Source organism: Anopheles nili, chromosome 2 (genome assembly GCF_943737925.1).
Source record: "Anopheles nili chromosome 2, idAnoNiliSN_F5_01, whole genome shotgun sequence".
NCBI lineage: Eukaryota > Metazoa > Arthropoda > Insecta > Diptera > Culicidae > Anopheles > Anopheles nili.
The window spans coordinates 7,486,623-7,504,675 of NC_071291.1; the positions used below are offsets into that span (position 1 = coordinate 7,486,623).

Genomic DNA, 18,053 nt, shown 5'->3' on the forward strand with positions numbered 1-18,053 from the left:
ATGGAGCAGCATCAGCCTGCACCGTCCTTTCTGGTGCAGCTGCTGCATTCGGTGCCGCACATCAACATCACGCTGCACCGGGTCAACGATACGTTCAATCCGAACAGCACCGTCTACACCGAGGTAACTACTTATGGCCGCGAGCCGTGGAAAATGGGCATGTTTACTGTTGTTTTACTGCAAAGGCGTTTACTCAAACCATCTCTGGAAAGTGACCCCCATCCCGTAACGATTATTTTGGCCCAAAATGAAGGGAGAAACAGCGTGATGGCTTTTCTGAGAGCACATCCTTCATCCACAGAGGGAAAACAAAATCCCTCGCTCTCGCTTGCTCTCGCGTATAAAAATTGGCTGGAATCGAGGATTCGAAAAGAGCGAAAAACAGAGCGAGAAGGAGATAGTTCGAAAGTTTCCCTATTCCACACAATGTCAACATCACGTCAGATGGAGAACTTTTGTCGAGGCACCTCATCCAAGAGACCGGGGCTGTTTCCCAGGTTTCCAAGGCGGTGAAGCGATGATAAATAAATGATTGATTCCTCTCCCGTTTATATGACCCATCGCGGTACTCAAACCTGCTGCTGACGTCACGCAGCATATCCTTTCGAGGCGGTGGTTGGTGCGGAAAAGCGAGCCATTTTTCCGAACCGTGGTGTGGTTTTTGTAGAGACTCAACCCTTTCTAGTTTTGTCTCGTGCACAAGTGGATCGTTCTGGCGTGTCCTTCATCCGTGCCACATTGAATTAGAAGGAAACAACTCAAAACACACCGGCTGGAAAGGGCGGGTTGAGTGGTTGAGCTGCGACGCTTTTGCATGACAATTTGCCATTTTTATTTCCTACCGGCACACATTCCACCCGGACTGCTGATGATCCATCCGCCCCGAGTGTAAGAGTAGCAAAGCTGAGATTGTGTCAAAAGAAGAACTCCCTGTTTTGCTCGTACGGATGTACGCAAAAGGACGATGCTGTGAGCGAAGTTCGCACACCACCACCAACACAATCACAGTGGAATTTGCGTCATGACGACACACACAAACACACTCCTTTGCGGCTGCCCACACTTCACACCCCAATTTGTGCTTGTGTGTTTCGCCGGGGACGTCAAACGACGCAGCGGTGTTCTCTGTCGTCCTGTCGGCATCCTTTTTGGTGTTAGCAGAGCAGCAAAAGCTGACAGGAGGGCGGTGTTCAGCATCTCCACACCACGAGATGTTAGGGCTATTTTTGAACATGTGGTGTGGCAGAACAGCGTTGCTACACTTCGTCTACTGATGTCCTTTCGCCGCTGATGGGGGAGTAATACGCAAAGGGCAGTACCAAACCGAAGTCAGCCACTTGGTCGGTTCGCGTGTATGAGTGAAGGTCGTATTGTGCACTCTTGCGCAGGTTCGAAGTGTTCGTGAGATCGACTCACAGGGCAGGACACGCGTGTACGGTCATTTAACTGCGGGAAGGAAACATCGTCCTCGTGCAGATGGCATCGGAGTTCGGTGACGCCATAAGAATTGTGTCCCGTTTTCGCAAACGCGTTCCAGTTCCTGCGTTATCCTCAGGAACCCTCCCGGTCTCGCAATTTTGTGACAGATGTCAAACGTTCGATTGCCGATACGGCGAGAAGGCGAGAGCCTTCAGATGGAACCACGAGAGAGCTACGGCGGGATTACGTGGGTCGTAAAATTTACGTTTATTTACGATTAAAATTCACCAAATCCTCTTTCCTGGACTCCAGTATACATGGTTTCATGGATCTAGAGCGCGAAAGCGAGAGAGATAGGAACCAGGAAGCAATGCATTATCATTACGATAGAATTCGTCCAGAAATTGACGGAATAGGGAATTCACTTGAGCGAACAATTCGTGGCTCCATTCGACGCATGACGTAAGCGATATTCCCGGATCTGCGAGACCCATCGAATTTGATCGATCTCTCGCGAGACCGCGAAATCCCTTGGCAGCTCGTGATGGGGTGATTGGTGCACCTTTTGCAAGCCTCGAAAAGGCGTCATCCAGGGGTGTGTTGTCCGCCCAACAGGCGGCTGATTTTAGCGCTTCCCGAAACGATCGATTGGTGTGCGCTTGTTGATGACGATGGTGGCTGCATGATTGAATTTATTCTCGCGTGATTGTAATTAGTTGATTGAATCGATTTGCCCCCGATACGTTCTCGCCATGCCAGCGTGGCTCCAGCGGACCGTTGCCGTTTGGGATGATCGATGCCGAGAAAACGGCCCTGGAAAATTCCTTGCGTGTCAGTCACTTTATGCCAGTCCACTTAAAGGCGGTTTGTGTGAACGGCCGTTATCTTTATTTTGTCCCACTGGTTTCACGCCCGCGTCAGGTCCTGTGGCTGGTGTGAATGGTTCCGAAAAAAAATGACCCATTCATGAGTGTCGCTATCTTGCATCGAACTTATCGGAACGTTATGGAGCGATTTAAAACACATTAACCTCCGTTACGTGTACGATAAGGCGGTGTTGTCGTTTCGGGCGTTACAAGCTGCGGTTATCGACGATATGCTGTAATTGCCAACAGCCTAATAAAGGCCCAGATTGAGTGCCATTCTGCTACTTCCGTTGACATTTCATCGAATGACTCAGAATAATCGGGTTATGCAGGAGAACCAGAAGTGTTCGTCAAACGCATTCAATACAGCTTACAAAACCGAGCATCACCTCAGACTTGTTTCTTTCCGTGAAACCTAATGTGGGGTGCAAAAGGCCAAGCTAAAAATAATTGTCAAATCTATTATTGGCTATATCTTCCTGTCTCGATTGAAAACTACCATCCCGAGGTGATCCATCGCACATAAATCCAAACACGCCAGTGGCCATCTAAAAGACTTTCCACGGGTACGTCTTGGTCTCAGTTTTATGGTCGAGCTTGTTACATTCCTGCGGAAGAACCGCGATCCCTCGATTCCTGAGTCTCTTGTTTGGTGCCTTAATGCCACTCTACGTTAAGGTCGTCTGCGGCCAGGAGCTTGGATTCTTCATTGGCGATTTTTGGTAGTGATTCTACCGAAAGTGAGCATGAGTAAGCAGCAAGACAACATCTCAGCTACTGACGAGCTCATTCACGATAGACTCTGACGTTGATGGATCGATTCAGATATTCGTGCGCTTGTTGTGATTATGCATTTTTCCTTCGATATACTATTTAGTTGTTGAGTAGTTTTTTTTTATAATAGAACACACCCCTAATCGGTGCTGGAAGGATAGAATTATTTTTGAACACAACGGGTTGCACTTTGCAGACTTAAATAAACATACCCGTATGTAGAAAAAAAAAGATCCTCTATTGTGCATTTAATGCTTATTGCCCAAGAAAGCAGAACATACGATGGAGCGTTTGGTTTGAATCAGGCGTGAGTAGCATAAAATTCACCAAAAGCCTCACTTTGCAATTTAATGCCCACCGTACTCCAATTCGCCACTCGCGGTTTCTCAAATCGCCCGCGGTTTCTGATTACCCATGCATTCGCCGTTCGTTAGCCCTGCCGATGGCGTGTTTGTTGACGGTCCGAAAACAAACCCCTATTCGAACCGCCGGCTGGTTGGCCACAGTCGTCGATACCAGGTCGAAACGTTGGTCGGAGAAAGAGATGAGATTTTCAATTAATTTGCACCCTTCGGCGGTAGTTCCGAACCAATCTGCCGTTTAGCGAGAAAAATCCCAAAGCAGAGGAAGTTCCACGGGCCAACTTCCGACTCCGTTTGATTGTAGCATTCGTGTAAATAGACCCAAGAGCCGGAATGCTCAGGGAGAACGCCTTCTGAAGGGCTAGTTCTTGGCCTTTTTTTGCACCCTCTGGCGATAGTGATCCTGCAACACCAAATGCGCGCGCCCATTGAGATCGATTTTGCTGGTCCACATGTAACCGCAACAAGGACGGTTTTGCGTCGAAAAATGGCGTCCCTTGGTGTTGGTTGGTTGGCAGCGATAAACGAGCTACACCACAGCAAGAGGAACAAGAGGGCGAGTTTGCTCTCATGCTTCACGTGGCCCAGCCGGGAAACTGTGCCCGAGAACTCGGCAGCTTGATTCATTGATGTGGGCCTCGCTTCCGGATTGTGAAAAGGGCCAGGCCTCTGAAGGCGCTCTGCTCATGGCCGCCGTTTTGCGGTATCTGATGGAATTGTGCTTTTTTTTGCCCCCCTTTACTTGTAGGAGACATTGCGCGATGCTGCCCGGGTTGGTTTCGATAGTGCACATCCTGCACTGGGTGCACTTTTTCACTCGCCACGGGCAACATTTGCCGGCTGCAATCAGCTGTACAGCGGAAATCGTAGGCCGCACCCAAAGCTGGCAGCGTTGCATAAGCAGAGCACATATCAAGGCGTTTCGGCGAAAGCAAACTAACATGTTACGGAGACACAACCAAGCGTTCAATTGTGGTTTTTCACAACGCTTAAAGCACAACTAACACTGTTTCTCAGTTACCTTTGTACTTAGCTTTACACTAATTTGCATTGGTATAGCAATATCAATTGATAATATATAATTGCAAGCGATCAAACAGGTACATGCATTGTTCGTCAATGGTAGGTTATAAAAATCTGATTGCCTCACTAATCGGATCATTTAAACGTCAGCTTAGAGCCACCAAACCTGCATTAAGAGGTCCATCATTTTGTTGCCCGTTTGAAATGCAATTTAATGGAACATTTTACAATCCCAAACAGAGTGCTCCTTGGTGTTATAGCAGCAGCAACAACTCTATCGCACACAAAACAAAGCTGAGGCTTAAATTTTAATATTTCACGCACGGCGCTTAAATGTGCCCACGTATGTATATGCACTTGTTAATAATTCGTTGCCCGTGGTTGCCGTTTCGCGCCATGCTTTGAAAGGAAAGGACAAAACATGTTCGCCATCGTCGTTGGTACTTTATTCTTCGTTCCATATTTTCACTTTTTTCGTCCACCACATAATGGGCATAATTACTGACATATGTTTGTGGAAATTGTGCACCATTGAGAACTCTAGTAGTGTAAAATATAAAAAAGAAACCCCATGCAGCGGACCGGCATGTAACAGCGAGACTGGAAATTCATCCATCCTGGCTCCATCTCGCTGTAAGCGTGAGTCATTAGTAGTCGGAAAAGGTACAAGGCCGATTAAGGAAATGACAAAACGCGTTAGCTGGGCGAGTCTGGTCGGGTTTGAGAACGAAAGCGAGCAACCACGTGTGAAGATTGTGTTTTTTGTTGCACAAGAATTAAATCCATCTTCGTAACGTTGGCTCTAGCCGTCCTGGAGTAGAGATTTAATGATACTCACTGTGCGAGATGCTCTCCATGTGTATGAACGCGTACCTTCATGGGGAGTTGTTTTTCCGCTTGCAAAAGAACGTAAAAACCTACCTATCTTTATAATTTTTGCGTTTATTCACTGCCGCTGCTGTGTGGCCTCGAAATGAAGCCTTCAGAATGTCTCATTATTTATGGGTTGAGCGTTGAGCAGCACTGGCGTAGTTTTGTGTAACTTTTCCCTTTTCTGGCAGCTCCACCGAACCACCGACCCAAGCGAGAAGGAAAACCCCCGGATGTCGCCGGTCTTCTTCGACCAGCCCCAAAGCATACTCCCCGCTTCATCGCTGCGTCGCATCGTGTTCATTATCTTCACTCATCAGCAAATGATCCGGTAACATTAGAGCGGCAAGACGAAAGATGGCGAACGCTCCACCAGCCACCCAGTGTTTGGGCAAAACTTTTGAACATCTTTCTTTTCGACCGTATTCTTTCTATTCCGCTTATGCTTCACGAGGCTCGCTCTTTGGTGGTATGCAAGGGTTTAGAAATTGGTGATGGCGTAGCGAGACGTACGCCGGTTTGCGTTGGTTTGCTGAGTTGTCGTATTTTTTGGAGCGCGCCTGATGCTGAAAACTCCACCCGATGCGTTTCGCTCCAGTGACGACGAAACATCACAAGGCGCTGGTGTTTGTTTATGGTGCATGGGGCTGCTCTTTCCCGGGTTTCGAGCTGTAGAAGCTCCTTGCAGAAAGAAGGAGCGAAGCAGCGATAGTGGTCTTCTCCACACCAACATGGAATGCGTTCCATCACGACAGATGTTTGTGTCGGTTCAGCTTTTGGGGTGCATAGGCCCTTGTTTTGTCTCTCCACCGATTGGTGTGGCTAGGCAAACGAAAAATGAGATGGCTTCTGGTTGAATGGTGTTTACTTAGGTGCACGAAAACACAAAACTCACCATCCAGGAAGCATACCACTGCCAGAGTGCGCATATGGCATTGACAAATCAATCCATTTTTTTTGTGCTTCTGGTCATGCTTTTTTAGATTTTTGATGTTGCCGATGTCGGTGTGAGTGTGTGTTTGGGGGGGTTTATTAATAAACACACTTACCAATGGCGGGAAAGGTGCAGCAAGAATTTTTTTTTCGTGAAAAAATTATATAAATTTCGTGCAATATCTCTTCGCACTTCATTCCTTGCCCACGCAGCTTCGATTCGCGCAACACAAAAGACTCCCCTCCGAGGTATCCGTTCGAAAGGTATTCGCCTGGAGTGTGCTGGTGCTCCACTTAACCTCTTGACCGTGCCCCATCCATCCTGCTGGGTGCTCTTTCGATTACTTTCCCGTACTGAGGCGTGCTGCGTACTTCCCGGAGCACGTGGTTCGCGGATGCAAACAACAGACGCGCCGAAACACCCAAGATGAAGCCATTGTGCCGAGCGAATTGTGGAAGCAAAATTGAGGGCAGAGTGCCCTTTTCTTTCCCTTAAGTGTTTCGTGGTGCGTTGTTTTAAAAGCTAAAAGTAAGTAACTGTCGCCCACGCCACGCCGGCCAGCTCTAACCGAGGGTGACACCGTCGTCCATTGAATTTTAATGTTGCCAGCTCGCACATTGATTTTTCACTTCACGCGCCATTTTTTCTTCCTTGCTGTCGATTTGAGATCGCAACACTTCGCGAAGTGTTAAGTGTGGTATGTGTGTGTTTTTTTTTCCTGACATTAAACGTGCTTTTTTTGGAGAGTAAAAGATACTCCTCTACCGTGATGTGATTTTACATGATATTGTAATGAAATGTTGGAAATAAAAAAGCACAGTTTATTGTTGTAATAAGCTTGCGCGTTGAGCGTTGTTTCGTAACTTTTGATTGAAAGTGTAGGTGTCTAATTTTGTTCACCCCATCCTTCCGCAGCCAGTGGAGACCGAGCGAAGCCATAGGCCGCGTATCTATTCGTCTATTCCGGTGTTGATTGCTTCCTCGCCTACATTATATACGTCCCATTTCCCCAACTCACTCACACGCAATCCTCCTCGCTCGTCTTGGCCAGCGTCTGGTGCATTAACGTGCTTTCACTTCCATTAGGGCGCCAAGCAAAGCCTCCGAAAAAAAGCCTATCGCTAGCCGATGCGTATGCGTATGGCTCTGGCTCCCTGTGAGCCCTTCAGCGATTGTTGTAGTGTTTTTCTTTTGTTAATGCTGTCGGTTAACGTAACAACACGTGCGCGTGCGCTTTAAGACAACAAAACCTGTTGCAAAAGTAAAACCGAAATCGAAATTATGCGTATTTAAGTATCTAAACTCTTTGAGTGACTACTCGAGTCGTTTAAATATGGGCATTTTTCATAAACCTCCACGAAGCAGAAAGTAGCTTCAAAAGCTGCTCATTTCCAATACTTCATACATTTGCTTCAGATACATATATCATCGTTTTCGCAGTAAAAAAATGCCTAATGCTTAAGATGAATTATGGGTTTGAATGGTATTGCAGCCGGCTGTGGAGAGCTCTAGAGCGGAAGCGTATCCTTGGAGATGTGAATTGTGCCAAATTCCGTTACGACATCCAAAATCCCCGGTTGCTTCGCAAGGATATTGCGTTTAGCATTTTTGTTTCCCCCGCTCTCGCGGTTCTTTATAGGGAAATTGACAATCCATCCAATCGAGAAGCGGATCCTTTTGAAGGGTTTACGTCCTAGGTACGTCCTTAACCCGCACACGGAATCCGCTTTGGTCGTTGCCGTTTGGTTCGCTTCTTTTCGTCCTCCTCCCTTCTCTCTTTCTCTCTCTCTCTCGGTCGTGGTTTTTATGTCGCAGTCAACCGCAGTCAACACCAATCTCACTTTGCTAGCCCGGATTTAGGCAGTGAACCCAGTCGAATTGCTCTTGCGTAACGTGTGGCGCCACCGAACCGAACCGCGTGTTGTCTCCTTCCGAAGAAACGGGCTAACCAACGGCGCCCGATAGTCCTTTCCTGAGGTTCCTGGTTCCATGCCCATATCTCCCCACGGGTTTCGCATTGGGAAAACCGGGAAAAAGCTTGCTCGTTTCCATCTCGAACCATACTGCAGACCTGCTAATGGGGGGGGGAATATCGAGGGCGACCAAATCGGCGTGTAAAAATAATTTCGTTCCTATAAATATTAATTTCCGCAAAAAAAAACCAGTTACGGCGCGTCATCGGTCGCCGCGGTGCCGATGGAGCGGTCAATTTCGGACACCTCGCTGGAAATCGTTTAGCGGTTGGAACGTTTCCTCCAAAAAAGTCGAAAAAAAAAAACCTCCGCAGTGGTATGTGGGGCCACGCGCTCTGTGGTGACCGGAAGCGGATCGTCAGCATGAACGCAATCAAAACCTAGCCCCCCCCCCCCCCTTTAACTACCCCTACGGTAGGGGTTGATGATGGCCCTCGATGGGGTTGGTTGTGTTTCGGGTTCGTTGATTCTCGGTCAAACTGGAGCACAAGCAGGAAGGCCCCCACGAAACGGCAAAAGAGTGTCGAACCTGCGGTAACACGACTAACGGTAATTAATCACAAAATGTTAATGTTGAATCTGGCGATACCCGGACCGGGAGAAGAGACATAGCGAGAAAGAGAGAATAAGAGAACTGAAGAGGGATTTCCTATACTCATCTCGCGGGAGCAGCATAAAATTCTGAGAACTGTAGATCGGGCGGAGCATTAAAATCGAGCGTAACGAACTTCTTCGGTTTCACCTTTGGTGGACCGTTACTTAACTGACGTCAGGTCGAGATGGGCGAGAGTTTTTCACCACCCCCTTCGATGGTACCCCGTTAGAAAAACTGATCATCAGCGACCGGGTTTCCGAACGTTTGCAGTGCCTCCAATCACCGCTCAATGGCGGGTAACTTATCAACAATGGTGCGAAATCTGCGCCTGACAGGGTGTTCCAAAAGTTTCCAGACATTTTCCCAGTCTCGCGGAAAGTGAGCTCCTGGCGCGACCGCCATTGTCGCCACTGCAGTCGCAACTGCCGGCCTCGGGGCTAAAGAGTACATCAAATATTTATGCACATTTTGCGCTCGCCTCTGTTTGTTTATTGGCCCTGTCGTGCCGTTCGGGCTCGAGTCGTAAAGCATCTCCCGGAGCATCGATGCCGGGTTGCTGGGTGGGAAAGTCCCCGGGACACACAACGTCCAGGGTTCAGGGTCCAGGGTTCGTGGTTCACCGTACGGGTAGAGGATGCAGTCTCAAAAGGAAATATTAATTGTGCAGACGTACGTGTTCTCGTCCGACGCTCGCTCGTCGGAGTGTTAAACCTAACCTACATCTTTGTACAGCCACAGAGAGAGAGAGAGAGAAGGAGAGAAAAACTCGTTTCCTTCTCCATCACCTCAAAGCCCTTTTGACTTTGGTCGGTGGTCGAAAGCGCGCTAGTTTGCCTTCTTGCGTGGTGTTATGATCGCCTGCAATTCAGCGTCCTCTGCGCCAGTTTAACGTGAGATGATCCGACTGCGCGTAAACCGATACCAGTTTCTCTCTCACATCGAGGTCACTGGCGGGCGCATTTTTCCGACCACCCTTACAGCCCTTGAGTGGTGGAATCCACCCTACTTGGGCAAAATCAAACTCCAAGTCGGGTGCGGTCCATTTATCCCCAACAGGGCAGCCATACGCTAAGGATGGAGGATGTTTTGCATATTTTTGAGCCTGGCTTTTGTTTGCTGCAGCGGGATGAGTTTGAAATCTGATCTTGGCGAACAATTGGATGATTGGGCTGATTTAAAGTGTAGGGAATTATGGAAGCAATCTTTTCAAATTGTACTTTCCTTGGCCCGATAATATTTGCTGTTTGTTTTTTTGTTTTGTTGTCCAGCTAATGTAAAGCTTCTGGATGGGGAAAAATTCTGAGTTGTGAGGGTTTATTTTTGCAATAAATTTGAGCTTGTTGTACAAACTTGCTAATTGGTGTATTTATTTGCATTTTTATGCGAGATGCGCGGCTGAGATTGGTATAATCTTCACCAAGGTGCGAATTGCCCCAAAAGAACCGTGCTAAGATCTCGCACTCAGTGGGCGGAATCGAAGCGAAAAATTAATGGGAACTTTATCATTTACCTTTTATTACGAATGGCATCACGTCACGAAGGGTCCGTGGATGGATGGAAACCCGTTTCATTCAAATGTGCCCGTTACATTCCGCAGTGCGCAGTGATGATGAAACACCCTCCAAAGTGGATAGTCAATTTCGTACCGAGCTACCACCAAGTGTCCACAGTTCGTAGTGATTCATGCGTCTATCGTAGACACCCGTATTTCTTGTCGTGCCTAGACGTTTTGAAATCTTTAGAACTCCTCTCAAAGGCCGTCGCCGGCACCACTAATACCAGCAAACGCCCTTTATGGGAAAGCGCAAGAGCAACTGAGCTAGCGAGAAGGGCCGTTGAACGTGCGGGACAAACCGTAACGAATTTGGATACACGATGCAGCTATATGCGTTCGGTATGGCTCGCCCGTACATTTACCTCTCGGATGCAGCAGTGGATGCAACGTACGGTCTTATCTTGGGTGGTGCATTTTCCCCTCATTCCGAGGACACACGCGAACTCTCGTCCCGTCGTTCCATTACGCCGTGTATGAGTGTCGACGCGTTCATTCATTGAATTTTTAAAGCTTCGTTTAGCTCGGTTTTCATGCTGCTTCAAGAAACGCAAACAGAATGGTCTAGTAATTATTTTTCTCTCGAAACGGTCCTCAGCGCGCGGTAGGTGCATAACCACGCTCTGGCAAAAGGACTCGTTTTGAGGGATGATAATTACGCCTGTAAGCGCCAGAAAGTTAAGTTTCTCGTAGCTGTTCGCACAGAACTTGACCAAGTCTCTTCTTTCGCTATGTAGCCGGTATGCACCGATGCTTCAGTCGCCGACCATGCGGCCGTGGGCGTTGAAGTGCATATTCTCGTGCCATTTGCCGTCCTACGGGGCTGTGGCACAGGTTTTGGAAGAAGGGGATTCGTTTCATCCACAGATCCGGCTTACCAACACCCGGTACAAAACTTTACAGACATTCCGATTCGAAATTATATCGAACCCAAAGCTCGATGCTCTCGTTGGCACGCCAGTCAGATTGGACGGAACGAGCTCGATTTTTCCTACGAGGCTACTAAACGCCCAGAATAAACTCTAGAATAGACCACCATTGGGGATTCTTTTTCCCTTTTTTGTTTCTGTGGTCGAGCACAGTGCATCTCGTCCCGGGTCTCAGCCAGTGCATCTCGAGTCCGTGGGCGATGCTGAAGAGAAAGTTTATTGAACCGAAATGCAGACAACGCAACATCGGCTCGATGGTGCCCTCGTTCCGTGGAAGGGCCGAGTTTGTTGATGATTATTTTTGAAGGGCCTCCACAGTGGCTTCAGCAGCTCGGTCAGAACTCGAGCGATGCTTGAAATTGAAAATCGTAGAATGAAATACGGGTGGCAAGTGAAGTGGAATAGATCTCCTCCAATTAGTGTGATACCACCTTCTATTTCGAGAGGCAAAGTATATGTATGAGATCGTATTTGTGGCAGAAGTACTTAGGCAGGAAGTTATAAACTCTTCTTTATGATAACTCCTTTGAACCGTAAAGGTACCTCACTTACATCTCATTTATGATCATGGCGTCTAATGGCTGACTTCAGAATGATGTTTGTATTCCGATTTGGAACAGCTTCTAATCAGAGTGCAGTTACAGGCTCAATAGTTTGAACAAGTGTTTTGTTACTGTATAAACAAGTGGAAAAATACCAGTCATTCATTCTGAAGGCGATATCTATCCATTGCTATCGATTGGTGAAGTGGTCCGCTTATAGCTAAAGCATATTCGCCTCTTCGTTTGTCCGGAACGAAAAACGTTGCTTGAATTTTTGTCATTCTACTGGGGCACTATTCCGGACGCGCTATTTTTGGCACGACCCTGTGAGCTTCTCTTCGCAGGGGGTCACAAAAGAAGCTACAAATGAACGCTACGAGAAAAAAAAAGACAAAATACTCACGCACCTAAAATATGCTCTCAGAGATAAGGACCTCGAATCGCTCCTGCTGTGAGCCAGTCCTTCGAGCGAATGTGGCGGAATGCAATCGAAGACCTCTGCAGAGTTTTTCGGTGCACCCAGCAAAGTGGTGTCCTAACGAGCTGCTGCTTGAGCAAAGAATCTCAAGCCGAAACTTGACCTCCTGCCGATTTCGGGTAGAATCGACCATCTTGACAGATTCCCTTTCTTCTGGGTGGAAATGGGTGTCGTTCGAAGCTAGAAGTTACATAAGATGGCACTTACAACATCACGCGCTCGCTATCACTTCCAATTCCATGGTTTCTGCCTAATTCCACATCGTGTCCCGTTTTCCCGAAAAACGCTCGGACGAGCCCCTGACTCTCGTTGCTATGGTGAGCCAGTTTAACCTAGTTTTCGGTGTGTCGAATCGGAGCGTGGGGTTGGTGAAAAAGGATGCTACCACCAACCTACGTCACTATCTGCGCCGATGACGTCAAACGTGACCGTGTAGTGGAATCGAACATTTCGCACCGAGGGTGCTCGATTTCTCTCTCAACCCAAGTCTCGGGAAGAACAACCAGACTGGTTTAACCTCAGTTCCTAGAACGCCTGCATCTCCTCTGCGTAGCTTGTGTATATGTGGTTATATCTGTTGCATTCACCGTTGCACTGCGTTGAAATGCAGTTGTACGTATGTTCCGTTCCGTTCCGTTCTCTCTGTTCCCTGTCTCTCTTGCTCTCGCTCACTCTCACTCTCGCACATACTCGGTATGTCACAGGCACTGTCGGCTACAACTTTAAACAAAGCGTGATTGCACATAAATTAGAAGAAATTGAGTTAGTGCATCGAGCCGTCAACGTGGGCCAAACTGTCTCACGCATCCTCGGCTCACACCACCGTGCTGGAGCGATGGGCGATGGGCGTTCAAACCGTGGCAGGGCTGGGCCCGTGTTAAGCGAATTTTGTTATTTCATTCGATTTACTGGCAATCCAATTCCCCGTTGCGCAGAGCCTGGTCGAGCGAAAAAGGGAACGTTTTATTAACGATACGGGCTATCTGCAAGGGAAGCGTACACGACGTCACAGCCCTTGGTGTGCGAGAATCAAACGGGGTCAGTTGAGAAGATGAAGCCATCAGATCCGATTTGTTGGCAATCCCGAATTCCTCTTCAGACGATTTGCCGCCCGAGTGGTACGCTAAACCATCGTTTTATCGCGTTTCACCCGGAGGTCACACAAACGCCATCTTCCGGGTTCGGTAAATGTCCGCAGTGTTGTCGTCTCTCTTTCTCTGTTGAATATGATTTATTTACGCCTCGGTTGAATCAAGAAATGTCAATCTTAATAAATCCGTCGAACACCCTTTTTTTTCCATTCCGCCTCGGTTTACTCTCCGTGCTCGAGGCTGCAGCTCGTCCAGCTCGTGGCTGCAATACCGATGGTTTGATTTATTCAGCCGCCTTGAATCACGCAGCAGGCCGGTTTCGCGAACGTTTCATTCATGCTTTATTACTGCTACATTACGATCGATCGCAGCAGCCTTTTATCCTTGCCTGCCATTTTTCCAGCTCCTAATCGATCGTTTGCGTTAAGGGCTCCCAGCTTTATGCCAAGAATACAAATCTGAAAATTTTCCGGCATGATTGATTCTGGTGATTTTTTTTTTTGCTGCTTCAATGCGCTCTCGTTGAAACCCGATTTTCATGTCGGTCTTGGTCTTTCTTTCTTGCCTCGTCGTTCGCCGGAAACCATGCATCATCGATCGCACACGGATGAAGGGAACAGCAGTATGTAAAATCTAAACTCCCTCATCACGAGCCACTCACTCTGCTATGTTGAGCCCGAGCCGCATAAGCCACACAGCATTGCCACGGCCAGGGCCAACATGATCCTGTCCCTGCCGGTTGGCGGTTGGCGGTGAATGCCGGAGAGGACAGAGTGGGTTTGTGTGCAGCAAAGCATTAAACCGTTCGCAACCGTGCAGCATGAGGAAGAGACATAATTTTCGTCCCATTTCCATCCCATCCCGTCCATGCTTAGCGGTCATTGATGCGTGGCAGAGACGGCACGGAAACGCGACATCGAATATTTCACATGCGAAGAGTAAGAGAGAGAAACATTTAGCACCCCAAGAACTAGAGAGAGAGAGAGAGAGAGAGAGAGAGAGAGAGAGAGAGAGAGAATGAGAGGACTTATGCTAACGCAGGAGGAAAGTATGCTCGTCTCTAAATGCGACTGTAAATCTCATCCAGAAAGCAAAACATTGACTTCGAAACTAAAACGACACTGAGTGTGTGTGTCGTATGTTAATGCTCAGTATCGTGTGTTTGTGTGGGTTGCAGGGGGTGGGACGAGTGGGGGGGGGAGGGTTGAGAGCGATCCGAGAACGGCATGGAACCGGTTGCGTCGAACGAGCATAAGCAGCATAAATATTCATAAATTTCATTTCCTCTCTCAATAATGTATGTGTTCCCGGTTCGAAGCTGCGACCGGTCGCCTCGCCGTTTCCGTGGGGCTCGTTACAAGCTAAGGTCTCTGCAGTGGAGAAGTGAATAAAAAAACACAACAACAAATACATCAAACCGACCGGGTGTTGGTGCAAAGATAGGAAAGTAAGAGTTTAAAAAAAGTGTCAGAGCACCCGGCACTGGGCGAAGGGTTCGAAAGGTTGCCCCCTACAGAGAGGCGCACAGACGGCCACACTTTTCGTGACTTTGCGCATAAAAACGTGCATTGCTAATAGCTCCTTTTTTTGTACCGCCGCCTACATTAGCCCGGTTCTAGATTTGCGGCAGTTTTGGGAGTTTTTGCCACCCTGGCCTTATTTGTCAAAGTTATTTCGTGCGATCTCTTTCAGAGTGGCGTTTTGCTCGCTTTTACTGAATGAATCCAAATTTGCAGTGTCTTGTTTGTGTTTGGGAATGTTCTAAAAATAAACGCAACAACATGATGTTGTGTTATCGAACCGTTTTCGATTATGAATTATCAACAACCGTGTGAATGTGCGCGATATTACTCGAGACGTCCCGAATGCGTTGTCCTGACGAATTTAACAACCCAAAACGGTCGTCACAATTTGTGACCCGGTCCGGGGCTGCGATAAGGAAACGTGTTATTATTTCTCCGGCAATACTGCGCCGGAAAATGCTCCCTAAAACCACGCGGTGACCATATTTTGGTTTACGAGCTCGAATGTTTACGACCGCTACTCTTGCGCGCTCACCTTTGCTTCGCGGGTGCTAAATTTTATTACTTGTATCGTCCTCTGCAACCGACCTGCGGCATAGTGATCGATGGGTGAGCCAACAGAAGAAGGAAATGGAGAGAAAAAAAAGAATTCATCAGTGGGTTTTTATGTGGGACATAATTTTCCTCCTCGATGGCTTTGCAAACATTCGATACGCCACCAACTGATGTATTGGGGTGTGATCTTTGATTTTTATTAATAAGAATTGTATTTGAACTCTATCAATTTTTGCACATATTAGACCGACAACTCTACCAAACCTAACTAGCAGAAAATTAATGTAGGTATTCTCTTTCCTTCCTTTCTTCTTCTCTTAGGTAAGCTTGTTTAATTTACGATGGAATAGGAGCACGAGCACGCCATGGAGCATTAAAATACAATCCGTCATACAGCTGTGCATAAAACACTTTTGCATAATAGGCCCCGTAGTGACATGCGCCTATGGTATGATTTATGGTTGAAGAGAACCCGAGAAAAAGCTCGAAGCTCGATCGACCGCCATCCTGCTGGAGATGGGCCAACAATTATGACGTGCCTCGGGTGTCGTGAGTTATAAAGATATGCACTCGACATGTCGCAGGACTCGGGGCTTGTTCGGGAGGTTTCTGGGGATACAAAAACTGCTTCATATTTGCGGTCAATCACCTCAAAAGAAACATGTAAGGCTATTGAGGTTAGTGGGTTTTGCATAATAATCGAGGGGAAAGCATTCCAGAGAATCGGATGCGGAGATTGATGCTGCATACTGCCAAAAAACTGCATCCATTACCGAGAATGGATTGAGTTATTTTAATACCAGCAAAGGGAAACAAAAGTCAAATGTTTTCCTTGAAAGCAAAATGCTGTGGATGCTTCTAGGTAATGGTGATAAATGTTAGATAGCGTAGAATGGAACATTTCGTCGAAAATACGACCGGTCTGGGCTTGTTTGCTTTCCGATAAGATAATTTCACCAGCGCAGCTGTGTGTACCTTCAGCTATCCATGTGCTGCTGTAGATAACGGGTTTCGGGATTGTTAGTAAGACTTGGTAAATAGAAAGGCCGCTTGGTTAATTGTTTCGAATGTTAAACTTGCAAGTAAGGGAGACTTTTACTGCTTTTTATTGTTATGTTTTTATTTGCTATTTACCTCCATTACATGCTCTTTGATATTATCATCGTTTACTTTTCGGCAAACGACGAAACACACAAATTTCATTGATTATTTACAGTTCAAGAAAATTCAATTTGCATTTAAACTCGATTAATTCGAAGGCTGTTCAGTAATAAGCATTCATTTAGAAAATAACGTCAGAATCTTTGATCCAACAACCTGTTTGTTGTGCGGGTAAAAATACGCACCATTCAAAACTGAACAAGAGCAACAAATGATCGGAAACTAGCTTCTATAGGAATCCGGTTGTCTGTGCCTCAGCCAACCGAAACCCATTTCCAAAGTGTCATAAGCTGTTAGATGGCCTTCTTGTGACGAGCATTGTCATTCCATCGCTTTTTTAATGTGCTCGCTCGTTCTAAACGCTTACGCGAGGACATTTTATCGATCATGCTTGAAACGATGCCATTTCGCGATATCGACGTTGTCATCATCATCGCCATCGCCATCGCCATCACCATCAACAAGTAAATCAAGTTCACTTTCCGAAGCAAAAACGTTGGCCGTTTTGCAGCGAACGGGGCAAGTCGCTTGACCTTGAATGAAGTTTGTCAATTTCTTTTTTGTTTCCCTGAACGTCTCTCGCTCTCTGTTGGTTTCCCATTTATGATCGTTGTCCATGCTACTGAAGAGAAGGCTCAGGCTGATATCGATGTAGCAAAGTGTCTGTTTTTCGAGACAGCGGGTCTCATTATGCGGCCCCAGGCCACCCCCAAATATAGCCGAAATTCGTCCGTTGTCGCGTGTCCAAGACGCAACAAAACGCCAGCGTAAGAAAGAGCGCGAGAGGTCATTTAATGGAATGTTAAATCCACCACGCTGCCGTAACACGCGCGCACGCTTGTTGCCTCGAGAACCCGTTTCCTTAGCGCTGCTCCTTACTGGTTCCGTTTCCGTTTCCTGTTTCGCTCGATTTTAATGTCATTGATATTCCACAGACGCGGGTGCGGGTCCTCCTTAAGAAACTCGAGTCCAAACGAAACATGTAGGGTCTGGTCGTTTATTAATTCTTCTCTCAGTCAATTGATGGATGAATTGATAAGTTTGTGGCATCGTCGGCCCGTTTGCTGTGCTCATTGTTCAGTGCAGCTCCATTGGCGCCCACGTAAGTCCTCCAACAGAAGACAAATGAAGGAAAATATTCTACGAATTTCATGCATTGCCAAATAAGCAGTGCATCTCGATTCGAATCAACCTTATGGAAGTGTGCGGCGAAACATTAGCCAAAGGCAATAATTGGTTTCAAGAACCGCTGCTACAACGTTACTTGGCACGGGATGAATCAAATGTGACAAAATGGATCCGGTCCTTGCCCGTCATTTCTTATTCATTGATTCAAGCAGTGGACGAAAAGGCTTACCGCGAAAAGACGAGCATCCGTAATGGGCCAGGAAGTGGCTGTCCTAATA

The 18,053-nt window shown here is 47.2% G+C and overlaps 1 protein-coding gene across 1 annotated transcript in view; it reads left to right on the top strand.

Moving 5' to 3' along the window:
• LOC128730999 (protein tweety-2-like) overlaps positions 1-18,053 on the top strand; it is a 34,361-nt gene continuing 16,308 nt past the window's right edge. Inside the window, exon 1 of the mRNA XM_053824094.1 lies at positions 1-123. Coding sequence (XP_053680069.1) covers positions 1-123 — 123 coding nt within the window. The remainder of the gene's footprint in view (positions 124-18,053) is intronic.